General features: G+C 39.9%; 1 protein-coding gene across 2 annotated transcripts; it reads left to right on the top strand.

Moving 5' to 3' along the window:
* The first annotated feature begins 198 nt into the window (after positions 1-198).
* On the top strand, positions 199-19,175 carry serpini1 (serpin family I member 1). Of its 2 annotated transcripts, XM_022768911.1 has the most exons (9): positions 202-372; positions 10,999-11,287; positions 12,540-12,770; positions 13,096-13,290; positions 15,583-15,787; positions 16,561-16,658; positions 17,621-17,707; positions 17,881-17,970; positions 18,241-19,175. In XM_022768911.1, the coding sequence occupies exons 2-9, from the start codon at positions 11,020-11,022 to the stop codon at positions 18,315-18,317; spliced, it is 1,251 nt and encodes a 416-aa protein (XP_022624632.1). In that variant the 5' UTR covers positions 202-372; positions 10,999-11,019; the 3' UTR covers positions 18,318-19,175. The 2 variants fall into 2 exon arrangements, with proteins under 2 accessions (XP_022624633.1, XP_022624632.1); XM_022768912.1 differs by lacking the exon at positions 17,881-17,970 and having other exon boundaries at positions 199-372.
* Positions 19,176-21,691: the final 2,516 nt, after the last annotated feature.

Here is a 21,691-nt window from a genome sequence, read left to right as displayed (position 1 = left end):
ACAAAGCTAGAGGAACGTCAAATTCAGACAGGTGCATTAAAATATTGGGCCGTACAACTCGATATATCTGTGACACAATTTCAGTGACTCACAAAGCATGAGGCCGGGGGACTGGGAGTCGAAAACATTTACCCTATATGATAATGGTAAAGTAAATTTAATACTCGGCTAAGCAAAGAAGGAAATCGGAGGGAGGGATTATTTCGTTTCACATCGACAATCTTTGGTCGACGTTCATTGGGCCAATTGGTGTGGAGGGGGCGGGGTCTGCGGCAAATGAACAGGCAGTGAGCTGCGGCGCCGGAGGAGAGCAGCATAGAGAGACCGCACACATCTATCCATCCATCCATCCCTGCCGTGCACCGTTTATTGGTAAGAGCCGTTTCATGCAATAACCTACAGCTGGTTCACTCATAAACCCTGTACTGGTTTATGTGAATAACCTGTTTGGTCGAGAAACCTCGGCTGATCAGCTTTTGCAAGATCTCCCATATGAAATGTCTAATTTCTGAGTTTTTCGTAGAATATTTTTTTTATGAAGGTGTAGGAATGTGTAGGTGTAATAGGTATTTTTTTGGAATAGTATTAAAGGACTTTGATCCTATAATCAACATGTGTGGGCTCTTGATAAGGGGGCGGGTGGAGACGCACACTGGAGCCAAATAGCTTATATTTCTTAAGCCTATTGATTAAAGCCGTTACCCGCTTGTCCACCACCCAGGTTTGCTTAATTTTTGTCGGTGGTCTACGATGTATTGTTTGTTTTTGTTGTTTTTATTGTTGTTGTTGTTGTTGTTGTTGTTTTGTTTTGTTTTGTTTTTTACTGAAACCAGCTCAGGCATTGCGGTGTGCTTCTTGTCCTTGAAATACTGGCATAGGCGCAGTGAGTGAATGTGTGTGAATTAATGAGGCAGATTGTAGTATGGTCCTACCCTATCCCCACCCCACACACAAACACACCACTTGTTATTCCTTCATGCAGGTCTGTGTGTGTGTGTGTGTGTGTGTGTGTGTGTATGTTCATGTTCATGAAGGAGCAGAGCCTACAGCTGGTTCAGGTAGCTTCTCTGAGATCCATCTCTTTTAATACAAAATTATAATATTATGGTGTATTTTGCACTTCACGTTAAATCACAGGAATTATATAGCCTAGTGTATAGAAAAGGTTAAACATTCCAGATATATAAATACCAGAGAAAAACAAATAAAAAAATATATGTATACACCAGTTTTTGTAGGTTGCCATCACAGTTTTACCACTAATGTCTTTATGTTTAGATCATTTTGCATTACAAACACTCTATAAATCCTTATACGAATATAATGTTTTTTTTCCAAAGTTGTCCATTGTCAAATAGCTTTTTTAATATGATATTTGTAATACCAAACCATGGTCAATAATAAACAATGTAGTGTTTCACAAGTCTCATTCACTCAATCCATTTATGATCTCTTTATCTCTGCAACTTAGATAATGACCTCCTAAATCCTCATTGAGGCCCACAGTTGTAGCAGCTCCATATTTCGAAAAAAAAGTATCCCTTTCGGTCATAATCTAAATGTATTAATCGCATATGCATGTGAATCACCGGTTAATCTCTGCTGGTGTGTAGCCTGCTGTTTCCTCCCCATGCCTTTCTGTGTGTGTGTGTGTGTGTGTGTTCTGCCTATTCCCAGGGAGAACTGCATTAATTGTGTTTCAATAATTAAATGTCTTTCAAATCAGCCTAGCGAAACAAAACGAGCGGGGAAGGGAGAAGCTCTGTGCAGCGTGCATGTGCTGAGGGTGCATGTTTGTAACCTTCCAAATCTATGTGCCGGAGTGTTGATGTGTTTCTGTCAGGTACATATTCTGCTGTGAGAATACGGGGGGATCTGCAGTTGTCTACTCTATAATGTAATCGATCTGTGGATTGATTGGTGGCATCTGTATATTTCTCAAGCTAGAATCAAGCCTGTTATGTGCAGCCGTATCAACTGGGAGAGAAAAAAAAAAATCAAGTTTAATCCGTCTTTGTCCTGAAATACATTTTCACCCGTGGTTACTGAATTTACTGAGGACGGAGTAGAACAAAAGGCTGGCAGAGATCAGCATGGAAAAAACTGCTTATTTGTCTTCCAGAAATCGAATTGAAACGCATGAAAAAGACACACAAAAATACTGTGACAGTTTAAATTATTTAGCGAATTTACAATAACTAATTAGAAACATAGAGAAAGGTGGGTAAATAAAATTTGAGCAGTTTCTTTCCCTTCACTTTCTAAATAAACTCACACACTGAGGCACACCATCCGTGCACACACACACACACACACACACACAGGCAGCAGATTTGTCCCCTGCACATTCTGCTGCAGCAAAGACACAGGGGATTAGTTTATACCTGGCCAGATAGGAGGATGAGAGCACAGAGAAAAGGGTCAGGAGTTACAGAGAAGGAGTGGAAATCACAAAATGGAAATGAATTACTTTTTGAATTAGATAGCAAAACTGCATCATACAAAAAATACACCCATGTTGGAAAAAATATGTATATAAAATCAGAAAAGAAACCTAAAATATAGAATATATAATCTGATAATGTCAGCTAAACTACTGAGTTATCTTTGCAGGTGGTGGATATTAAATTTCTCTACAAAACTCTACTCAAGATTGTAGAAATTTAAGCGAAATGTAGTGCAGTTCTACTGCATATATTTCAACCTTTCACACACATGTACCCTGGAATCGATCGGTCGATTGATTGGTGGCATTGAAGGGTGGACTAAGTGTTGAGCAGTGACGTTGAGAGAGAGAGCGACAGATCTCTGCGAGGAGGACAGTGAAATGGTTGAAGTGATACCCATGTTTTCCCCTTGCTCAAATTCTACGCCTCAAATACCAAATCAAGTTGAATTATTCTCCTAATTGTCTCACTTGTAACCGTCATTGTCTCTCTCAATCCCCCCCCCCCCCCCCTTTCTCTTAGCCTACCTCTGTTACCCCTCCAAAAACACACACACCCACACCTGTGCACACACTTCCCCCAAAGGACTGGTTGATAGTGACCTTTGCTGTGCTCCAGTGTATCCCTGGTCTTTAGTCCATTTGAAAAAACCTTCCAGTCTTTTCACTTTTACCGCTGACCCCAAATAGAGGCCGATCCAATTACAGCTCAAATCTCCTAACTTGCGTTCCCACAGCGCTGTGTGTGTGTGTGTGTGTGTGTGTGCTGTTGTGTGTGTGTGTGTGTGTGTGTGTGTGTGTGTGTGTGTGTGTGTCTTTTTCTGATACAGAGAAAGGAAAGAGATGCTGTTGAGTGTGTCTTGGCAGAGTGTGGGGAGCAGTCAACCATCTTGCCATGCTACGCAGGGGGTTGTTCGATAACATTGGCTCAGAGTCAGAGCTGGAATCTGCATGGAAGCTTCCATCTTCAATTCTCTTCTCTGTCTCTCTCTGTCCGTCTGTCTACTTGTCTTTATTTGTGTCTTTCTCTCTTTTTATAATTCTCTATCTACATATCTTCCTTGTTTTTGATGGTTACTGCGTCTGCTTGCCTTTTCTTCTTCTTCTTCTTCTTCTTCTTCTTCTTCTTCTTCTTCTTCTTCTTCTTCTTCTTCTTCTTTCTCTTTGTCTGTCTCTTTACCTCTTTATCTCTCTCTCCCTCTGGGTGTCTCTGTTAGCAGGGATTAATAAAGGGTTGTTAACCTTTGTTTGCCCTCTGTGGAGTGTACAGTGAGCATCCTGGGACTTCAGGCAGGTTCCATAGCACATTATGTCATTTTCTAACAAGAGGTTGAATGAGCTGAGGTAGTGAGCTGAGGATGGGCTGTAGATAGGTAATTTTGTCTGCCACTGGAATGGATATAAACTGCAGAGTTCAAATTTAAATGTAGAACAGTGATAATCAGTCATATGACAGGGCTCACTGTGTAATTAGGCTTTTTTAAGTCTTAAATTGCATGTGTCAAAAAATAGTTCTTGTCATATGACAAGACATTAGATATACTATGTGTGTTAATCATAGAAAAAGCAGAACCTCATCTGTTAGCAATTTCTACGGGTGCACTCAGCTGGCAGCTACTAAGCACAGTGTCCAGTATTGATGCTTTGTTTTGTTTAATGGGTGCAAGTTTCACAGGTGCTAATGGACTTTTTCTACACCCACAAAAAGCACCACAAACCCCCAGTGTTGTACCATTGTTGTGGGTGTGCCTGAAATCCAGAAAGCTAAGGGGTTACTTTGCAAATCAAACAGTCCCTAGTGATACTGTTAAAAATGTACTGTAGAATTTTAGTTCTTCAGCTCTGAGCCTCTTGAATCAATCAGGGTTCCTCCCTCCACCAGTGGCCCTGTGTGTTGCAGCACATATCTTGTGTTGCCTTCTCAATTACAGAAAAAAAAAATTATATCTATAAAACATTTCACACTTGATTATAATTTCTAATGCATGAGGACATTTAATTAATTGAATTGGCCAATTTATAAATGAAATGCTGTAAATGAGCCAATCCTGAAGTCACTGGAGAAACAGCTTCTACTTTACTCAGTGAATCCCCTTGGATTTTATCGTCCAGTGGAATCTGATCTGGCCCGAGCCAGCTCGATCTTAGATCAAATTTAACCAGCCTGAAATAATGTTTGTGTTAGCTGTGATGAAGTAGAAGTCTTTTCAACCAGTAGCTGGTGTAGGGATAACCACTGGCAGCTGGTTACCTTTTATACCTCCATCGGTGTCAAAATTGCCGTTGACACCTGGTCAAAGCTTTTTCACAGAGGACATTTTGACATTTCACAGAAGGCAAAGCATAGGTGTAAATAATAAATGAATGATGGCTGGATTCCATTAAGCTGGTTCAGTTTCAGGTGCTGTTTCTGGTACTGTGCATGCTGGCTCACTGTCACACTGCCATGTCTGACGCTCAGATAGAAAAGAGCCATCATTAGTCTTGTTTGTAATACCTGCGTTTCCCTCTATGTTGAGTGTAAATGTCTGTGTCTAGTCTTCGTGTAGTGTAAGAGAGTCTTGTTAATTAAACACGAGCAACAAAATTAAGCTTCACCATTCGTATCAACACTGAAAAAGTACAGTCGCCTTGGGTCGGCTGGTACATAAATGGCCTAGTTTACTGTTCTGATCTTCAGGCTTCTTTGGTGATGAAACTTACATTTTATTCCAAGATTTACAGTTTAATTAAAAAGTGATTCACTGAAGACACATATTGGTTATTCAGGAATTGCTTTAAAGACAGACAATAAAATTGTTTTGTTCTCTCCCACAACAGAGTTTTTATACTTGAAATAGAAAAAAAGATGTGTGAATATGGTAGCAGTAATCTTTGCTCTGGGGGAGCAGTTGCGCACTGCTTTTGAAGACGTTAAAACCTTTTGTCAAAATGATTAACATGCACAGTGTAAAATAATGTTACCTCTACAGAATTATGTTCAAAAGGCACAGTGGTTAATTAATAATTATCATTTAATTATAAATGAAAAGTAAAACTTTAATTCTGACCACATTTATTCTCATTCTGCTGCATTTTGCAATTCTACCATCACATTTTTGCTGTAATGGATTTTCTCATCCATTGCAGTTTAAAACTACACAATAGGATTATCCCCTCCTGAGTGCTTTAACATTGCTTGCTCCAGACAGGTAAACCAGACACGTAAATCACATCAATAGGCACCTTAGCAATGAATATGATAGTGGTGTGAATAGTTGGGCTCATGCACAAATAAATTTGTAGTACAGTCAACCCACAGATAAAACTGTTACATTATCTTTTACAAAAATTCACTTCTGGAATAGGATGCATCACTAGCCACTCAGCCAAGTAGCTACTGTTGCCTGGGCGCAACACTAGGTGCAAATCAGGGGCGTGAGCAGAGCAGAGCAGACAACTTGACTGATGCATTGGATCCCCTTTATTGTTCACAGTAATGGAAGTCCCCTTCTGCCATAGGAGTACAGTGCCTTCTTTCTCCTGGACTGCAATAGAGTTAAAGGCCCTGCCCACTGATGAGCTTTATTCCAGCCTCCCTGTGTAAATTTTCTGCCTTGAGAGTCTCCGCATCATCCGGGTGAGCAAGAGGTGAGAGACTAGTATCTAATCAAATAGTGAGAGCGAGACACTCACAGAGACATGAGTGATTTGAGACCCATGATGGAAGGTTCATGTATGTTTGATCATTTTCAGTGTGAGCGTGCATGTGTTTTTTCTTGCGTTTCACTCAGTTCAAGATCAGAACAATATGTAGAGAGCGGCTGCTGTGGTGCCTCCGAGGAAAACTTGAAACTCAAACTCATGAATGATAAACAGACTCTGTTATCTCTGTATTGCAAAACCCTTTATAAGTTAGACATATTCATGGTGAAATCATGCCAGATAACCGTGCCATTTCTAACAGTGTGTCCGCGGCTGATGGTTTTACGGTCATGGAGATAATGATAGACATGATTCTCTGCAGTTTACTCCCAGAGGGATAGGCCTTGATGAAATGAGATGTTAGCACTTTCATAGAATTCATCAAAGCACCTATGAGCTTCAGCAGTGTGGAAGTGTATTTAGCCGAAGTGAACCAGTGTCCTGTGATTTGAGCTGGAGAAGGAGATGCTGCTGGGAGACTTAGCTGCAGCTCCATAGAGATCACTTCCAGAGTAAAAGAAGAAAAGCAGGAGCTTGCCTTGTTTTTGCAAAATTACTGAGCAGAGTCGGTGTACGGTGTGTGTGTGTATTTCTGTGTGTGTGTGTGTGTGTGTGTTTGTGCAAAGACAATGTCAGCGAGTGCATTAAGTGACAGAACTGGAGCTGGCGTGAAGAGTTCTTGCAAAGAGAGGGGTTATGTGAGACAGGAAATGCTGAGTGGTGTATGAAAGGAGGAAAGAGAGTTTATCTGCCTATGTGGAAGGAGGAAGATACTGTATCTTTTAAGGGTAAAAATTCTTTCTGTCAGCTTGGCAAAACGAAAAATGTCCATCACTTGCAGTTGCCTTGGTAACCTTGGCTTGGAAGTGTATGTGGAAGTGTGTGTGTGTGTGTGTGTGTGTGTGTGTGTGTGTGTGTGTGTGTGTGTGTGTGTGTGTGTGTGTGTGTGTGTGTGTGTGTGTGTGTGTGTGTAACTCGTGGATTTGAACCATGAATGAGGATGTTCATGTTTAATAAATTCCCCCTGGCCTCCGAAGCGCGCCGTCTCAAGGTGTTGGGTTTAAATGGCAGTAAGGATTAACGTGCGTGCTGTGGATTTGGATGACGTCACGATTTAATTGTCGAAAATGTCAAATGCCGATCTATTTTGTCTGAGAATTACGATTACACCGAGAGATTAAAGGCTGCTTTTTAAAGGCCAGTGAGTTTAATTGCATGGAATTAATGAAGTTGTCAGGATTAAACTCTTGCAACTCAAACCATGAGAGATTTTCTGACATATTCACTTCTTTCAGTCACGAGAGAACATTTAATAGCCAGGTGTTGTGTTTCCCCGCTTACCTGGGAGGCATGCTGGGAAACCCACCTGAGTAGATCGTAGCTAAAGTTGGGCTCATAGTCATCAATGGCCAAACTGGCAAAGTGTGGGATCCCCTTGCAGACAGCGTGCCACAACTCAAAAGGTCAGAATGGTGTCACCGTTACAAGTAAAAGCCAGCCACCCATGGTGTTATTATGCACTCACACATGCACACTTGCACACAGACACACACGCGCAGGTGCACACACAGCCAAACTCCACACTACTTTCCCTGGCTTAACTGCATGGCTGGGTCTTTCCTTACAGAGAGCAGGGCAGTCTGTCTCAGAAAAGTTCAGCTCCCACAGCTCAGAAGGTCAGGAACATTACCTCCATTTACATCTCTGCCAGCCGCCCCCTCCTTTCCCTCAGCCTTTCTTACTCTCTCTGGATCTCTCTCACACTCTCTCTCCGGAATGTCTGACTCACAGCACGACATGTGAGAGCAGGTGAACGCACGTGACTAACGGTACATTAACAGCAATATATCAGGTCTGTGCCCTCGTGTGTCACTTGATTTTTCTGGTTAACTATTTAAAGTTGGGCATTATTTCCAAAGCTTTAGCCTGCCTACTTAATATTTGATCAAATGAAACATCTTACAATATTTCTTCTTATCATCATTATTATTATTATTATTATTATTATATGATATATTATAGGCAGTATATGTTATTAGGATCAATTAATTGTTGGCTTTCATTGGATTTGAAAAACAATGCAAATCTCAAAAACTGGAGATCTGATCATGAGGTAATAAGTCACATATTTGGATACATGGACAATAAAACCCAAGTGCTGTGTGAATCCTTTCGATGTGAAGAAGCTTTGTGAACGGAAATACATTTCCATTCGTTGACCCAAGCAGATGCAAATCCAGCAGGCGGTTGTCAAAAGCAATTTGTCAGAATACTTATGGATGGAGAACAAACATGATGAGATCTCGATTGTCAGTTTAGGGGGACGTAAAGTGGAAGTGGCGTGTGGTTATGTGTGGTTTGCAAGAGAATGATGAGTCATATTTAAAAGCTTATATAGTAACCGCAGTTCATTGTAGAACACGAGAAGGGACGGCCCACTCTGCCTGTTCAGTCATGAAGGATAAGGCTGGCAAAAATCTTTATTTTTAAGTCCATAAAAACACCAAAACCTACACTGTGTCCATTTCTCAATGCTTTCTGATGTCCCTACGCTGTTTTTACACTCACTCCCAAGACCATTCGTTCCTACTGAATCTGTAAATCTTTGAATCATTCATATGAACATATATATATTGTACATATCATATCATAGTGTTCGTTTAACATATAACATGTAATCTGGTATTTTCAGGCTAGATCATTTCCAAAAACAGCTGTGCACTGTACTTGAAGCAAATATACAGCTGCAGATATGGTGCTGTAGTGAATATTTACAACAGCTGAACAGTGTAATGTAAGACTGAGTCTAAATAGTAGCCATGTTCATATTAATGAAGGAGACTGTCACACAACACAACAATGTGGTTAATTTGTATGATTTTAATAGATTTTAGACAACAATGAAGGTGTGTAGCAGGGAGGAATAAGCCATACCAGGCTTTGGACAACACTTGTTAGAAGGAGTTTATTGTTGGTCATAGTCTTTTCGTGGGATTCGATGACAGTAAGAAAAATAGAGCAGATTTTAAATCATGCACGCCCCAGGGTCGAACTGGTTTATTTTGGGAAGGTAAATTGTTTGTCACTTTGGCAGAGCAGAGCAGAGGAAAGGGCACTACACAACAGGATGGGGCACTAATTTTCTGGCTGCTGCCCATTGTTAATGTTGTTGACACCACAGTCACCTGCCGTCTCACACATACAGTAGCAGCCAGCAGATTCCAGCCCTGCATGGGACTGCTAATTGAATCCTTTATACAAACTGCACGAGGACAACAGCACAGCAGAGAGACACAACAAAACAAATGTCTATGTGTTATTTATCACTCCATATCACTCTCTCTCAACTCGTCATCTTTCTCTTTCTTTTTTCTATATATCATTGACTCTCTTTTTCTGTTTGGGCAGCAGAAAACAATGTTGCCTGGCAACAACAGCACCAGAGCGATGGTGCAGTGTGTGTGTGTGTGTGTGTGTGTGTGTGTGTGTGTGTGTGTGTGTGTGTGTGTGTGTGTGTGTGTACATTCCTTGTCATTTTAAAAGGTATAAAAGAAGGGTTAAAGAGACAGAAAAGGCAAGAAAAGGAGGTGAGAGTGTGGAGGAGATTGGTGAGGAAAGATAACATATGGACGAGAGGGAGATGAAAAAGGAGGCGAGAAGCGTGGCGGCATGGAAAGATGAGGGGAAGGATGGAGGGTAGGGGGAGGTAAAGGCCTCTTCGTAATCAGTCATTCTGTACAGACAGACAGAAACTCGTCCATTCTTATACAAAGGCTCAACTACACACACACACAGAGCAAAGCAGATTTTGAAGGAAAGAATCTGATTTAACTCAAGATGATAAGAATGGCCATGAAATATGTATGAGCTCATTTAGCAGATGTGCTCTGAACAGCAATACTGAATGCAGTAAGCAGTACAGCTGTACTTACTGCACATTCTTGTTGGTGATATACTGTCTCTCTGCTTCTCAGTCTCATTCTCTCTCTCTCTCTAAGTCTCTTTCTATTTGTTGTTTCTGTAACAGTGCACAACTAGTTTTAACTCTTAGGTTGTATATTCCGTTTTCTCTTACTTGTTTTCCTTTTTCTACGTCTTCCTTGACCCTTTCCCCATACATTGAAACTCATTTGAATGTGTTACTGTTTTTTTTTTTTGTTTTTTTTTTTCTGTGAAATTGCCCCACTCTTTCGCTTTACAGCACAAGATAAGCAGTTTTCCAGTATTTAACAGAATCTTTATGATAATTAGAGAAGAGTCCTCTTTGCATTTATAACTTTACTTCAGCTAAAAAGTAAAATTTGTTACTGGCTGTTTTTTTTTATCAATGCATTACTTTGACTGACAGATGTTTTCTCTCTGGCTCTCTTTTCATCATCCCACATCCCTGCTCTCTCTACTTTCATCTCTGTCTCTCTCCTTTCCAAAATCCTCTTGTCCTTCATCTCTTTTTCTGCCTTACGCAATAATCTTCTCTACCTTTATCTCCATCTCTCTCTTTCTCTCCCCATCCCTCCCCTCTGCAATCCCCCTCTCTCTACTTTTGGCTACATCCCTCCCAAAATCATTTTTTTTCTCTTTCATCTTGTCTTCCCTCCATCCACATCTATTTTCCCTCCTTCCACACCTCTCTGCTTGCCCACCCCCCTTTCATCTCTCCAATCACTCATTTCCTGTTCTTTAACCCTTTGTCCCCATCCATCCATCTTTTTGTCTTTCCTCCTAACATATTTTCCTCCCTCTTTGCCTCATTCACTTCCCATCCTTTTTTTCCCCCTTTTTCTTCACTATCTCTCTCTCTCTTCCTCTTTCTCTTATTTTTCTTCCCATCCTACCCTTTCCTTTCCATACATCCTTCTGTTGCTCAGCTATCTGTGGTCTGTGCTGCGATGTTGATCCTGGACATTTTGTCCCCGCTCCTCCTCCTCTCCATCCTGTTGCCGGGCTACGGTTGCTGGGCGGCGGACATTCCGGAGGACACTACATCAGAGTTCTCGGTCAGACTGTACCACCAGCTGCAGGCGGCGGGGGGTCAGGACAACATCATCTTTTCCCCGCTGAGCGTGGCTGTGGCCCTGGGCATGGTGGAGCTCGGGGCCAGAGGGGCTTCGCTGGAGGAGATCCGACAGGCTGTAGGATTCAGCCACCTGCTGCCAGGTGAGACACATATTCATAAACACAGGTTCACTGACATCAGGGTCAGTGGTGAGTGAAGGAGAAGTTGGATCCAAATTGATTTTTTTTTTTTTTTTTTTTTTTTTTATTTTTTACAAAACACACATTTAATTAAAGGGGCACTCAACCCATTTAATACACTTCTACACGTTGACTACACATCTTTTGTAGTTCTGGAAGAGAGCTTTCTAAAGGTTGAATAAATAACCCTGAAGATGTTGCCAGGGTCATCTTGGCTTGGACTTGAGACATGAAATTTCTAGCATAAAGTTTTTATTACAAATTAGAAGAGAATTGTGCTGACATTTAGGATGGGGTAATGAAAGATGCTATCCTATAACTTTATGGCAAATGTAGGATCCAGCATTTTTGGAGCTTGACGTATCATAAGGACTAAAAACCATCTTGGCAGTTTCTTGTTTAATCTTGTTTTTAATGTCTCTCTTGTGATTACCGATATGTCTATATCAAATTGCCATTGTAATATAATTGTGTGAATTGATCTTAACAACAGGCTCATACACAAAAACATGCACATGCTGCAGATGGACATGCCCTAACACTTACACTATTAGGCACTGTTGCATCCCAGCTAAAATTCAATTTGCATAGATTTGCCAAGTGGCTGATAACCTGCATATTTATTCACTACATGTGGGTGTTTAATTCCTAATTCCTATTTAAATTTGGTAGTAACCTACAGTATATGCTCAAGCAGTCAAAAGCCAGGTACAATTTCCATTTTATAAGATATAGTAATTAATTCATTGACTTTGTGATGTCTTTCACCGTTTTACAAGGTAAACACATCTGTTATATATTTAAAACTTGTACACTTTATACACTGAAATAAAAAGCTGAATGACCCGAGATAGGACCTTTTTGAAATGTGTATGGATAGAATAATAGTAAGAGGACACTTGAAAAAACATGATAAATTCCAATTTATTGAAATAAGATTCCAATTTGTGCCTCTATTTGAACATGAGATCTTAGCAGCAACATATATAAGATGTGGTTCAAACGTTTGCGAAGAAAGGGCCATGCTTACTTACTTATGTGCATTTTAAATTCATACGATTAGAATTTTTTTTTATTGCTGTGCTGTTGTTAACAAGAAAAACAATGTATGGATCTTAAAGTAATTCAATTTTAAAACCACCTTGTAAAACAAAGGTGAATGCACATCAGCACCTAGTATGAATGTGTGTGTGTGTGTCGTTCTGTTCTCCAGGTGTGGAGTTTTCTTTGCTCCAGAACCTGACAGCAGCTATGTCGGACGATGACGCCCACTACGTGATCCGATTTGCCAACAGCCTCTTCCTGCAGGAAGGCGTCACCTTTAACCCCGAGTTCCTGCATCTGATGAGGAAGTATTTCCGGGCCGACGTGGAAACTGTGGACTTCAGCGAATCGGCAGCCGTGGCCGAGCAGATCAACAGCTGGGTGGAAAATCATACAGAGAGTGAGTGAGAGAGGGAGGGTGTAAGAGAGAGAAAGATAAGGATGAAGACAGCAAAGGAAAGGAGGGTGATGTTATGAATATATAATTATTACAATCCCTGCGTACTGTAAAATTACATGCAACATTGTCAAAGGAGTTACATCATTGCTTGTTTGATCACACCATCTTGTACAAAAACAAAAATTGCTGAATACATTTCCAACCCTCAGTGGTACAAATCTCTGTCCTTATCCTTGTGTACAACTTCAAAAGCTGCGTCACAGCGGGCGCCGTCCTTAGGGTAATGAAAAGTAATGTAATACACTGTACAAATCACTCCCTCCAGGTAAAATCCGTGAGCTCCTATCAGCAGAGGACTTCAGCAGCGTGACCCGCCTGACCTTAGTGAACGCAGTCTACTTCAGAGGCTCTTGGAAAAACCAGTTCAGGCCAGAGAACACTAGAACCTTTTCCTTCAGCAAGGATGACGGCTCTGAAGTCCAGACGCTCATGATGTACCAACAGGGAGACTTCTACTACGGTAAGGTTGAGCTGCATGTGAAATGTACTTGTGGCTCTTTTTCTGGAGCCCTTGAATTTCAGCTCATATTTCCTGGGGTTATTTAAAATGTTAATCTTAGATCTAAAATATTCATATTTGGAGTGTTATTCCCAGGAAAGGCTCGACTTTTCTGCTCAGTGAGCTCTGCCGCTAAAATTCTCTTCACTTGCACAAACTTGTTTCATATGTCTATTTGATTTAGTAGTGTGTTTTGAAGACTATTTTGTTAATGCCATAGAACATTAGCGGTACTTTGACAGTCTGTGTTAAGTCATGTAGTACTATATTACCACTTGTAAGTTGCTTTACATAAAAAAAGCATCTGCCAAATGAGTAAATGTCAATGCAAATATATAAATTAGCTTTTGCTACACCTAGTCTGACACTTGGTGGGACAGACAGCACTTGTCTTTCCACTGAGTTTGTATTTTTCATTCGTTTTATCAATGTCTGCTTCTAATTGTATAGTAGGATGTCATATTTTGTCAGCTGTTACACTGATTTTCACACATTTGGTGTCATTTTAGGGTAGTAAAGTTACTGTGAATTTCCAAATTTCTCTGGAATATCTCTCTTTTTGCTTATCTGCAATTTAATACTTTGTCATTGAATTTTCACAAACAGCATGCACATCACAGCACACTTTTCTTTTGTTTCAATGGAAGGAAAAAGCCTTTCAAGAGGTCAAATTACTGAAATAATAAATACTATAGTTTTGTATGTAGGGCTGCATGTAACAACTGTTTTCTCAATTGATTAACCTGCAAATTACTATTTTGATTATTTCACTAATTGTTGTATAATCACCAAAAATTGTTTTAAAAAAATGCCCATCGGAAGTTCCTAGAGACCAAGATGACCTCTTTAAATTGCTTGTTTTGTTAGAATAACAAATACAACATATACAACAAAGAAAAGCAGGACATTTTCACATTTCAGAAGCCAGAACCATGTTTTAATCCTTTTTTTGTTGTTGTTGTTTGTTTTTGTATTTTTACTAAACAAATGACTTAAACAATTAATCGATTGAATAATCGATTAATTGTTTTGGCACTAACTGTACATGTGCTCTGCTTGCTGGAATTTATTTTTCGTGTCCAATGCTGTTAAATGTAATGTTTTGGGTTATTGTTATGTATCTTAATCTGTCTATGCACAAATATCTGGGTTTCCAGTCTAAATCAGTTGTATAGGTTTTCTATACCTTTTTATATTTTAAGGACATTTTATGTCCTTATCTGGCTGTTCTGAGTTGGCTGTACTGTGTGTGCGCTTGGTGTTTTGCCAGCACTGTAAGGTGTAAGACAGTTTGTACGGAGTCCTGCAGGTTGGCTACAATGCTGTTACATCTAAATGATTCCTGTCTGTCTTTTTTGCATTTAGTCATTTTTTGTCTGATCTTCTGCCAAAGACAGTTACATCATATTCTCACTACACTGCTACTAATGTTGGTGCATTTCAGTTATTTTGTTGTATGCGTCTGTATGTGTGGTGACATTGCACACTTGCAAACTCCTACATCACGTTCAGAGGCACACATACTCATCCTCAAACACTAAGGATCAAGAAAATCGGTGAATGTGTGAACCGGTGTGTGGTGAGCATGGTACGTGCACGTGTGGATGTGTGTGCTTGAGAGCCGCAGAACAGGGACATGTCCTTGGGGAGAAGGTTTGCGTTTGCATTTTCATTTTGAAACACCACCATGTTGGTGAAGTAAAATTATTGGGGACGCCACACCCCGTTCTCTGCTGCAATGTTGCCTCATTCTGCATCAGCAACCACTACACAGACTGCTAAGTTAATGACGGATGATCAGCCTTTTGTCATAATTTTCCTTTTTTAAGAAGCTTCAAAAGGCAAATTCCTCTCACAAAATCTGTCCCTTTTCAATTGACTATAAGCTTCATCTCACACTGCAAAAACCTTAGTAAGTGGGATAACCTTATATTTAGATTGAAAATCTAGTTGGACTTGTTTTGAGTATAAAAGGATTATCTCATCAGGACGAAGAAATGCTGTCTCACTTAATGAAAGTAAATGTTTCTTGCCTTGTCTTGATTACAATTTTTATCCAAGGGTTTTCTAGATACAAGGGACAAGTGTTAAAGATTCATCCCAAAGCTATGAAAATATCACTTCTTAAGAACATATCAGTTCTTACAGATGTTTGCATGTGCATGCTTTTGTCTCTCAATAAGTGATACATTGGGGGGTGTATTTGCAAACTTGTATGCACACATCTTTAAATGTATTTTGTTTCCTCACCAGGTGAGTTCAGCGATGGCTCCCAGGAAGCCGGTGGTGTGTATCAGGTACTGGAGATGCCCTATGAAGGAGAGGACATGTCCATGATGATCGTTCTGCCTCGACAGGAGGTGCCACTGGCTTCACTGGAGCCCATCATCAAAGCGCCGTTGCTGGAGGAGTGGGCCAACAATGTTAAACGGCAGAAAGTAGAAGTCTACCTCCCGAGGTGAGAGATGTCACACACAACACACATACACCTACATACACAAGCATTCATACTCATAGACAAGAACACATACACCCCTCAACTCAGACTTATAGGTGGAGTGGACTGATGATATCGAGTCTCACATGCTCGCACAATATCTTCAGTTTGTGGCACCTTTGTGTCTCAGAAGTTGTATTATGTACCCACTGTAGCTGGAAACATGCCTTGGTTACTTGAACATCAAGTAGTGACTACTTAAAGAACTTTTTACCTGCAATTCCCAGAATTCCAAAGCCAATGGAGAATGCCATTGGAATAAATTTCAATTTAGCAGGTGGAAAGAACCATAACGGCAGCAGTACATTTTTTACATCATAAATTGCATCCTGCATCACTGTAGCTCTCCGTATGATTTGATTAAAGTTGATTATAAAATGGTTCATAAAACAGCTTTTTCATTACCACAAATATTTAAGGCAGAGTAGCTGTTTTTAGGCAGTTAAATCACTTGCACTGCAAATATACAAATAAGACATTATGTCATTTACATTCGGCTAGCTCCTGTATATTTAGGAGTGTTGAAATTAAATTACTGCCACACAGAGATGGACCCTGAAATAATATCCTGTTAAACAGATAATTTTTCCTCTAAAAATATAAAGTTGGCCTTACTATTAATCTTCCTATATAATTGAGGGTTAGACACACAGAGACAGATGTACAACCACTGTACACGTGCATGCAACATAAACATACATACATGAACATAAACTTGTGACTGCACTTTTCAGGTTCAAAGTAGAGCAGAAGATTGACCTGAGGAGCACTCTGCAGGAGCTGGGAATAAAGAATATCTTCACCAACGACGCTGATCTCTCCGCCATGACAGGTAACCTTCTGCTGTGTGGAAACCCACATATAAGTGATACATCACACCTGTCCCATACCTTATTTTAAGCACAAAAATATAGACACAAATGGTGAGAGAAATACACTCCTGGAAGGGTTTAGCATGTAGAAGTATCATCAGTATTTCTGCTTCTTGGCTGCAGTGAAGTAGCCTCTGGTACTTTTGAAGGTAACCAAGGTAACTGGCACCAAGTGAGCAGGTCAGAGCTGTCACATCATCCAGTAAAAATAGATACAGAGAGAGAGAGACAAATATATATATGTATAGAGCCAGAGAAATACAGAGACATAAGTATGTTGGTCTACTTTGCTTTTAAAGCAAACTGAAAGCCAAGCAGATTACACATACTGTAAAAAATAGAATAGAAAAACTAACTAAAATAAAATAATGGTATGTGATGTAAAAAATCCCTATATGAGTAGCTTCAAATGCTCTAACCTTATGGAAAACAACTGGATCTGACTAAATGCAAAAAACTTAATATCCTTCATGCTCATTAACAACACACTTCAAAACAGCTTGTTCTTACTGATCAGGCAGAGCTACAGTAGTTTTATATTGTGAAATACAATCTGCAGGCTGTACTGAACTTCGGCACATCTTGTGCTAGCTAAAACGTCCTGAGCTCAACGAGTACTCGGAGGACATGGTCTATTCTGGCAGGTAGGTAGATAAGAGAGGGTATTTTGAAATGCAAATCAACCATCAGGGAAACAATTGTTCAGGATTTTCTGTCTGAGCAGACATCATCCTTTTCAAAAGAGACCCCATAATTTGCCGATTTTGCCAATAATGGTTATACTCTACATCAGCATACTCTGTACCCTGAGCCGTGCATACAGTTTAGACTCAACATTGTCATTTCACTCTCAGACTGACTGACATGCAGTAAATTAAAATGGCAAGGTGATGATATGTGCTTTTGTGTGTGTATTTTCCAGATGGTAAAGACCTGTACATTGAGAAGGCGGTGCAGAAGGCCTACCTGGAGGTGACTGAGGAGGGGGCTGAGGGAGCCGTTGGGTCAGGTAGACTGAAACTTTTCATTTTTCACTTTTTCATTAACATTACTACATACCTAACTTTTTCTTTGTATGAGTGGGTCTCGTGAGGCAACGTCAACGTGAGGTTCACAGAATACTGCCCCCTTCTGTCAGCTAATAACACTGATGATCCCTCTATCTTGCTCCCTCATTCTCAGGAATGATCGCTCTGACCAGGACTCTGGTGCTGTACCCCCAGGTCATGGCTGATCACCCATTCTTCTTTGTCATCAGAAACAGAAGGACAGGTGTGTGTCTGTGTGTGTCCGTGTGTGTCCGTGTGTGTCCGTGTGTGTCCGTGTGTGTGTGTGTGTGTGTGTGTGTGTGTGTGTGTGTGTGTGTCCGTGAATGGAAATACAAAAGTGTTCAAGCACCAGAGTAAATATAACCATGTATATGTCTGTGTGTGCTGGCTTTACATTAATAATACCTACTCTTGGATAAATGTTTAATGCTATGATGCACGTCTGTCCATGTGTGTTTTAACTTGACTTTATATCGGTCTCTTGTCCTTCCAGGGTCCATCCTCTTCATGGGCAGGGTCATGACCCCCGAAGTCATCGAGCCCAACGACCATGATTTTGACTCCATGTAAACATGGTGTGAGGTCACTCAATCTCAGCCAATCAGATCCTGACGTCATAAATGCTACCTATCCTCTATCTCCATCTTCAGCTGTGTTTTATACTCTTTATGAAAAAATATATAAACTGGATATTACACGATATATTATATATTGAAATATGACATACGACATATAATGTGACTGTGTTTTGATACTGGAAGCTTTAAATTCTTGGATACAGACATGCAGAAAGAGAAGGTTGTAAATATTCTCTCGTAAAGGCTGGTTTGTATATGAGAAAGAAGAACACATGATACATAATCCACGCACAACCCCTTTAAGTTCAGCAGCTTCGTACTCACCTGCGCCCACACAGATGATGCACATAAACAGTTTTCTCTCTCCTTCTTAAATAAATTTTCTTACTCCAGATACAGTATGTGCACACTCTAAGTTTCACACTTTAATTACGTCCCTGTACATTTGACATTGTGTTCTATATATACATATATATATATATATATATGCTCGGTATTTATTGCAGAATAAATGTGCAAACATTTTGTCCTTATACAATGAATCTTAGTAATATATCTGTTCCAGACAGTATTCTAGTCATTTTTTACACTGTAGGCACATGGCTAAACTGCTGATGAACTAATATGCCTTATCACATCTGAGTGGTTGATTAAGCCCCAGCTGGGCATCTCACAGGTGAGCAAAGGAGACTGCGTAACTAAGGCGGGTTGCTATAGAGACGGACTGGAGCATGCAGGCGCACTGAAAAAGATCTGCTGCACCGTTTTGGATGTACATACAGGGAGAAACAGTAACACCAGCTGTATTCAGTCTTTTACTCAATAAAAAAGATGAATGTGTTCCCATTAATGCATGTGTCCTTCTCTATGCATGGAGGTGGTTTTCATCTGTTTATAAAAGCATTTGTAGATGTAAACTGTATTTTAAAGGACAGTACAGCTTGTATGTGCCATCCACAGCATTTGGGATGTCGTTAATCTGAATGCTAACAGCTAATGCAGATTTAGGTTCTTTAAATGAAGGATTTGTTGAGGCTGAAAAACATGCAATGCTTGAAGAGTTTATGGAACTTGTTAAGAAAAAGTCCATGTGCCTGAATATATAATGGATTTTATATAATGGCTGTTATGGTTGTACAGCCAACCTTAGGGCAGAAGTTGGCTGTTCAACCGTAACTCATCCTCCCAGGGCAGACAATGTCCTGCCAAGGCATCTTGGAGTAGTTTCAGGCCTGTGGCATCACCTAGCTTCCACATACACTCACACACACACACACACACACACACACACACACACGCACACACACACACCCACCCACACACAAGGAAACAGATCGTATCACTGAGCAAGGCAAGGATATACTGTGACCAAGGGCAAATGCGACCTGCATGTTGATTCTGATTCTGAAATGTCACTTCACAAGGAAAGCTGTATGTAAAAGATAAGAGTCAGTATATTCCTGATGTATGACCGTTTGTTTTAACTCTTTCTATTAAAGAATCATTCTGGACCAGTGCATATCATAGGTAAATAAAAGCATCATGAGTAGCTTCAGCTGGTAGGTTTAATGTGCCCAAGTAGAATATAAAATTACATTATTTACAGAAGGGTCCAAATATGACTAGAATGCAATTAGGATATAATTTGTATATTTTTCCAGGGTATTTATTATTATTATTTTTATAAAGTGCATTTCACAAATGTTATTTTTAGATCTAACTTATACAATATACATAGCACTCCTTTTAATGACTGCCTGTGCTATCATTTAGAAACTTTCACAGCTGTAATGGTAGTAGCAATGACACTGTCCTATATATGTATTGTCAGTTTGGATTGAAACAACTGTCACACCAAAACCAATTAAACATTCATATCACAACTAACACACTTATTGCGGGCTGCATAGCATTGGTACGACAATAACAATAAATTAGGAAAATAAACCTTGATAATTACATGCTCAACAGATGTTTCTGCCATTATATGAGCATTTGTGCAGTGTGATAAACACAAAGACCACAAAAAACACAAAGAGGCGCTTTGATGTGACAACTGTCATCCCTATCATCAGTTGATGTTTTAGGAATACCAATTATCTGTGACATGATTTTCACACCAGATGAAACAAGTGAAATCGTTTTAATAATAAATAGAAAATGGAGATATATACTATAGTCTATTACTGCAAATGATGACTCAGTCTTGAAATAACCAAGGTAACATAACCTACTCCTCAGTCCAAAAACTGAGGGCATCATTTACCTCTATGAAGTATCAAATAGCTTTTTTTTTTCTTTTTTTTATCTCTTTAATATACACAGTGTGTTTATTGCTGCAGTATCTTAAACAAAAGTAGCCTTGTTGAGGCATGACAGCACATCGGTGTGGGAGGTTATTTATAATCTGAATTACTTTCACCAGCTGCTATGATAGTTGTGCCTTATGTCTTCATTGTGTGCCACTGAAAATCTAAATTAACCATATCTCTCCTCGGATCTATGAAGACATACAGAAAGACAGAAACTACAAGAGAAGACAAAGAAGCTTCTCTCAAACTGTTTGGATGGCACTTTCTAGAATGCAGTAGACCATCCAGAGGTGGAAAGTAACCAAGTACATTTGATAAAAAATGATGTGGTACAATTTTGAGAACTTAGTATTTTGTTGTTGTTTTTATTTTGATTTTGAAAAGGTGACTTGTACAGTATTTGATGTAGTTATAACTTATTGATACTATTTGGGCCAGCTAAAATATTTAAATATGCATTACTATGTCAATAATTTATTCTAAAAGGGTCGGTTTCTCACTTTCGACACTTAAATGCATTTCCCCCCTATATACTTCAATAAAAATGTGAGTTCAGGACTTATTTGATGGGTATAGTTTTAACAATGTAGTATTACATTTATTATATTATTATAGAGTATTTTCCAATGACTGATTCCATCAGAGAGGAAAAGGTGAGTGTTCATTTTTCGCTCACACTACAGGGGCTGAGTGTAGCAGTTCCGCCCTCTCTTGTGTGATACACCTGAACGTTGTTGCCAGGCAGCCAATTACCTAGCGACCAGGCCACAGCTAGTGTGTCTCACCTGCAGCAACGGGCCGGCCAACTCTGGTGTCAGTCATACGGGGCCAGCCAACTGCACGGTAAACTTTCTCTCGGTGAATACTAACAAACCCACTGGGCTCCATGGGTAACAGCAGCTTCAGCTTTACAGGGCTAAACCGAGCTGTTCACAATGTGTTAATAAAGAAGGCCAGGAGAATTTATCACAAGAAGATTGGGACATGTCAGAGAGGTAAGCTAAAACAGAAATGTCTGCATGAATAAATTGGATGCGGTTCTCACCCAATTTAA

This window comes from Seriola dumerili, unplaced genomic scaffold (assembly GCF_002260705.1).
Source record: "Seriola dumerili isolate Sdu_G_001 unplaced genomic scaffold, Sdu_1.0 BDQW01001888.1, whole genome shotgun sequence".
In the NCBI taxonomy this organism is placed as follows: domain Eukaryota; kingdom Metazoa; phylum Chordata; class Actinopteri; order Carangiformes; family Carangidae; genus Seriola; species Seriola dumerili.
Note: the sequence above shows the minus strand (reverse complement) of the source record. Positions and strands in the feature narration are given on the sequence as shown.

Excerpts from the sequence above, each read along its gene's own strand:
- serpini1 (XM_022768911.1), top strand. The coding sequence starts at position 11,020 with ATGTTGATCCTGGACATTTTGTCCCCGCTCCTCCTCCTCTCCATCCTG. Across the intron at positions 13,291-15,582 it reads ACAGGGAGACTTCTACTACG|GTGAGTTCAGCGATGGCTCC; the intron begins GTAAGGTTGAGC and ends TTTCCTCACCAG. Across the intron at positions 17,971-18,240 it reads CATCAGAAACAGAAGGACAG|GGTCCATCCTCTTCATGGGC; the intron begins GTGTGTGTCTGT and ends TTGTCCTTCCAG.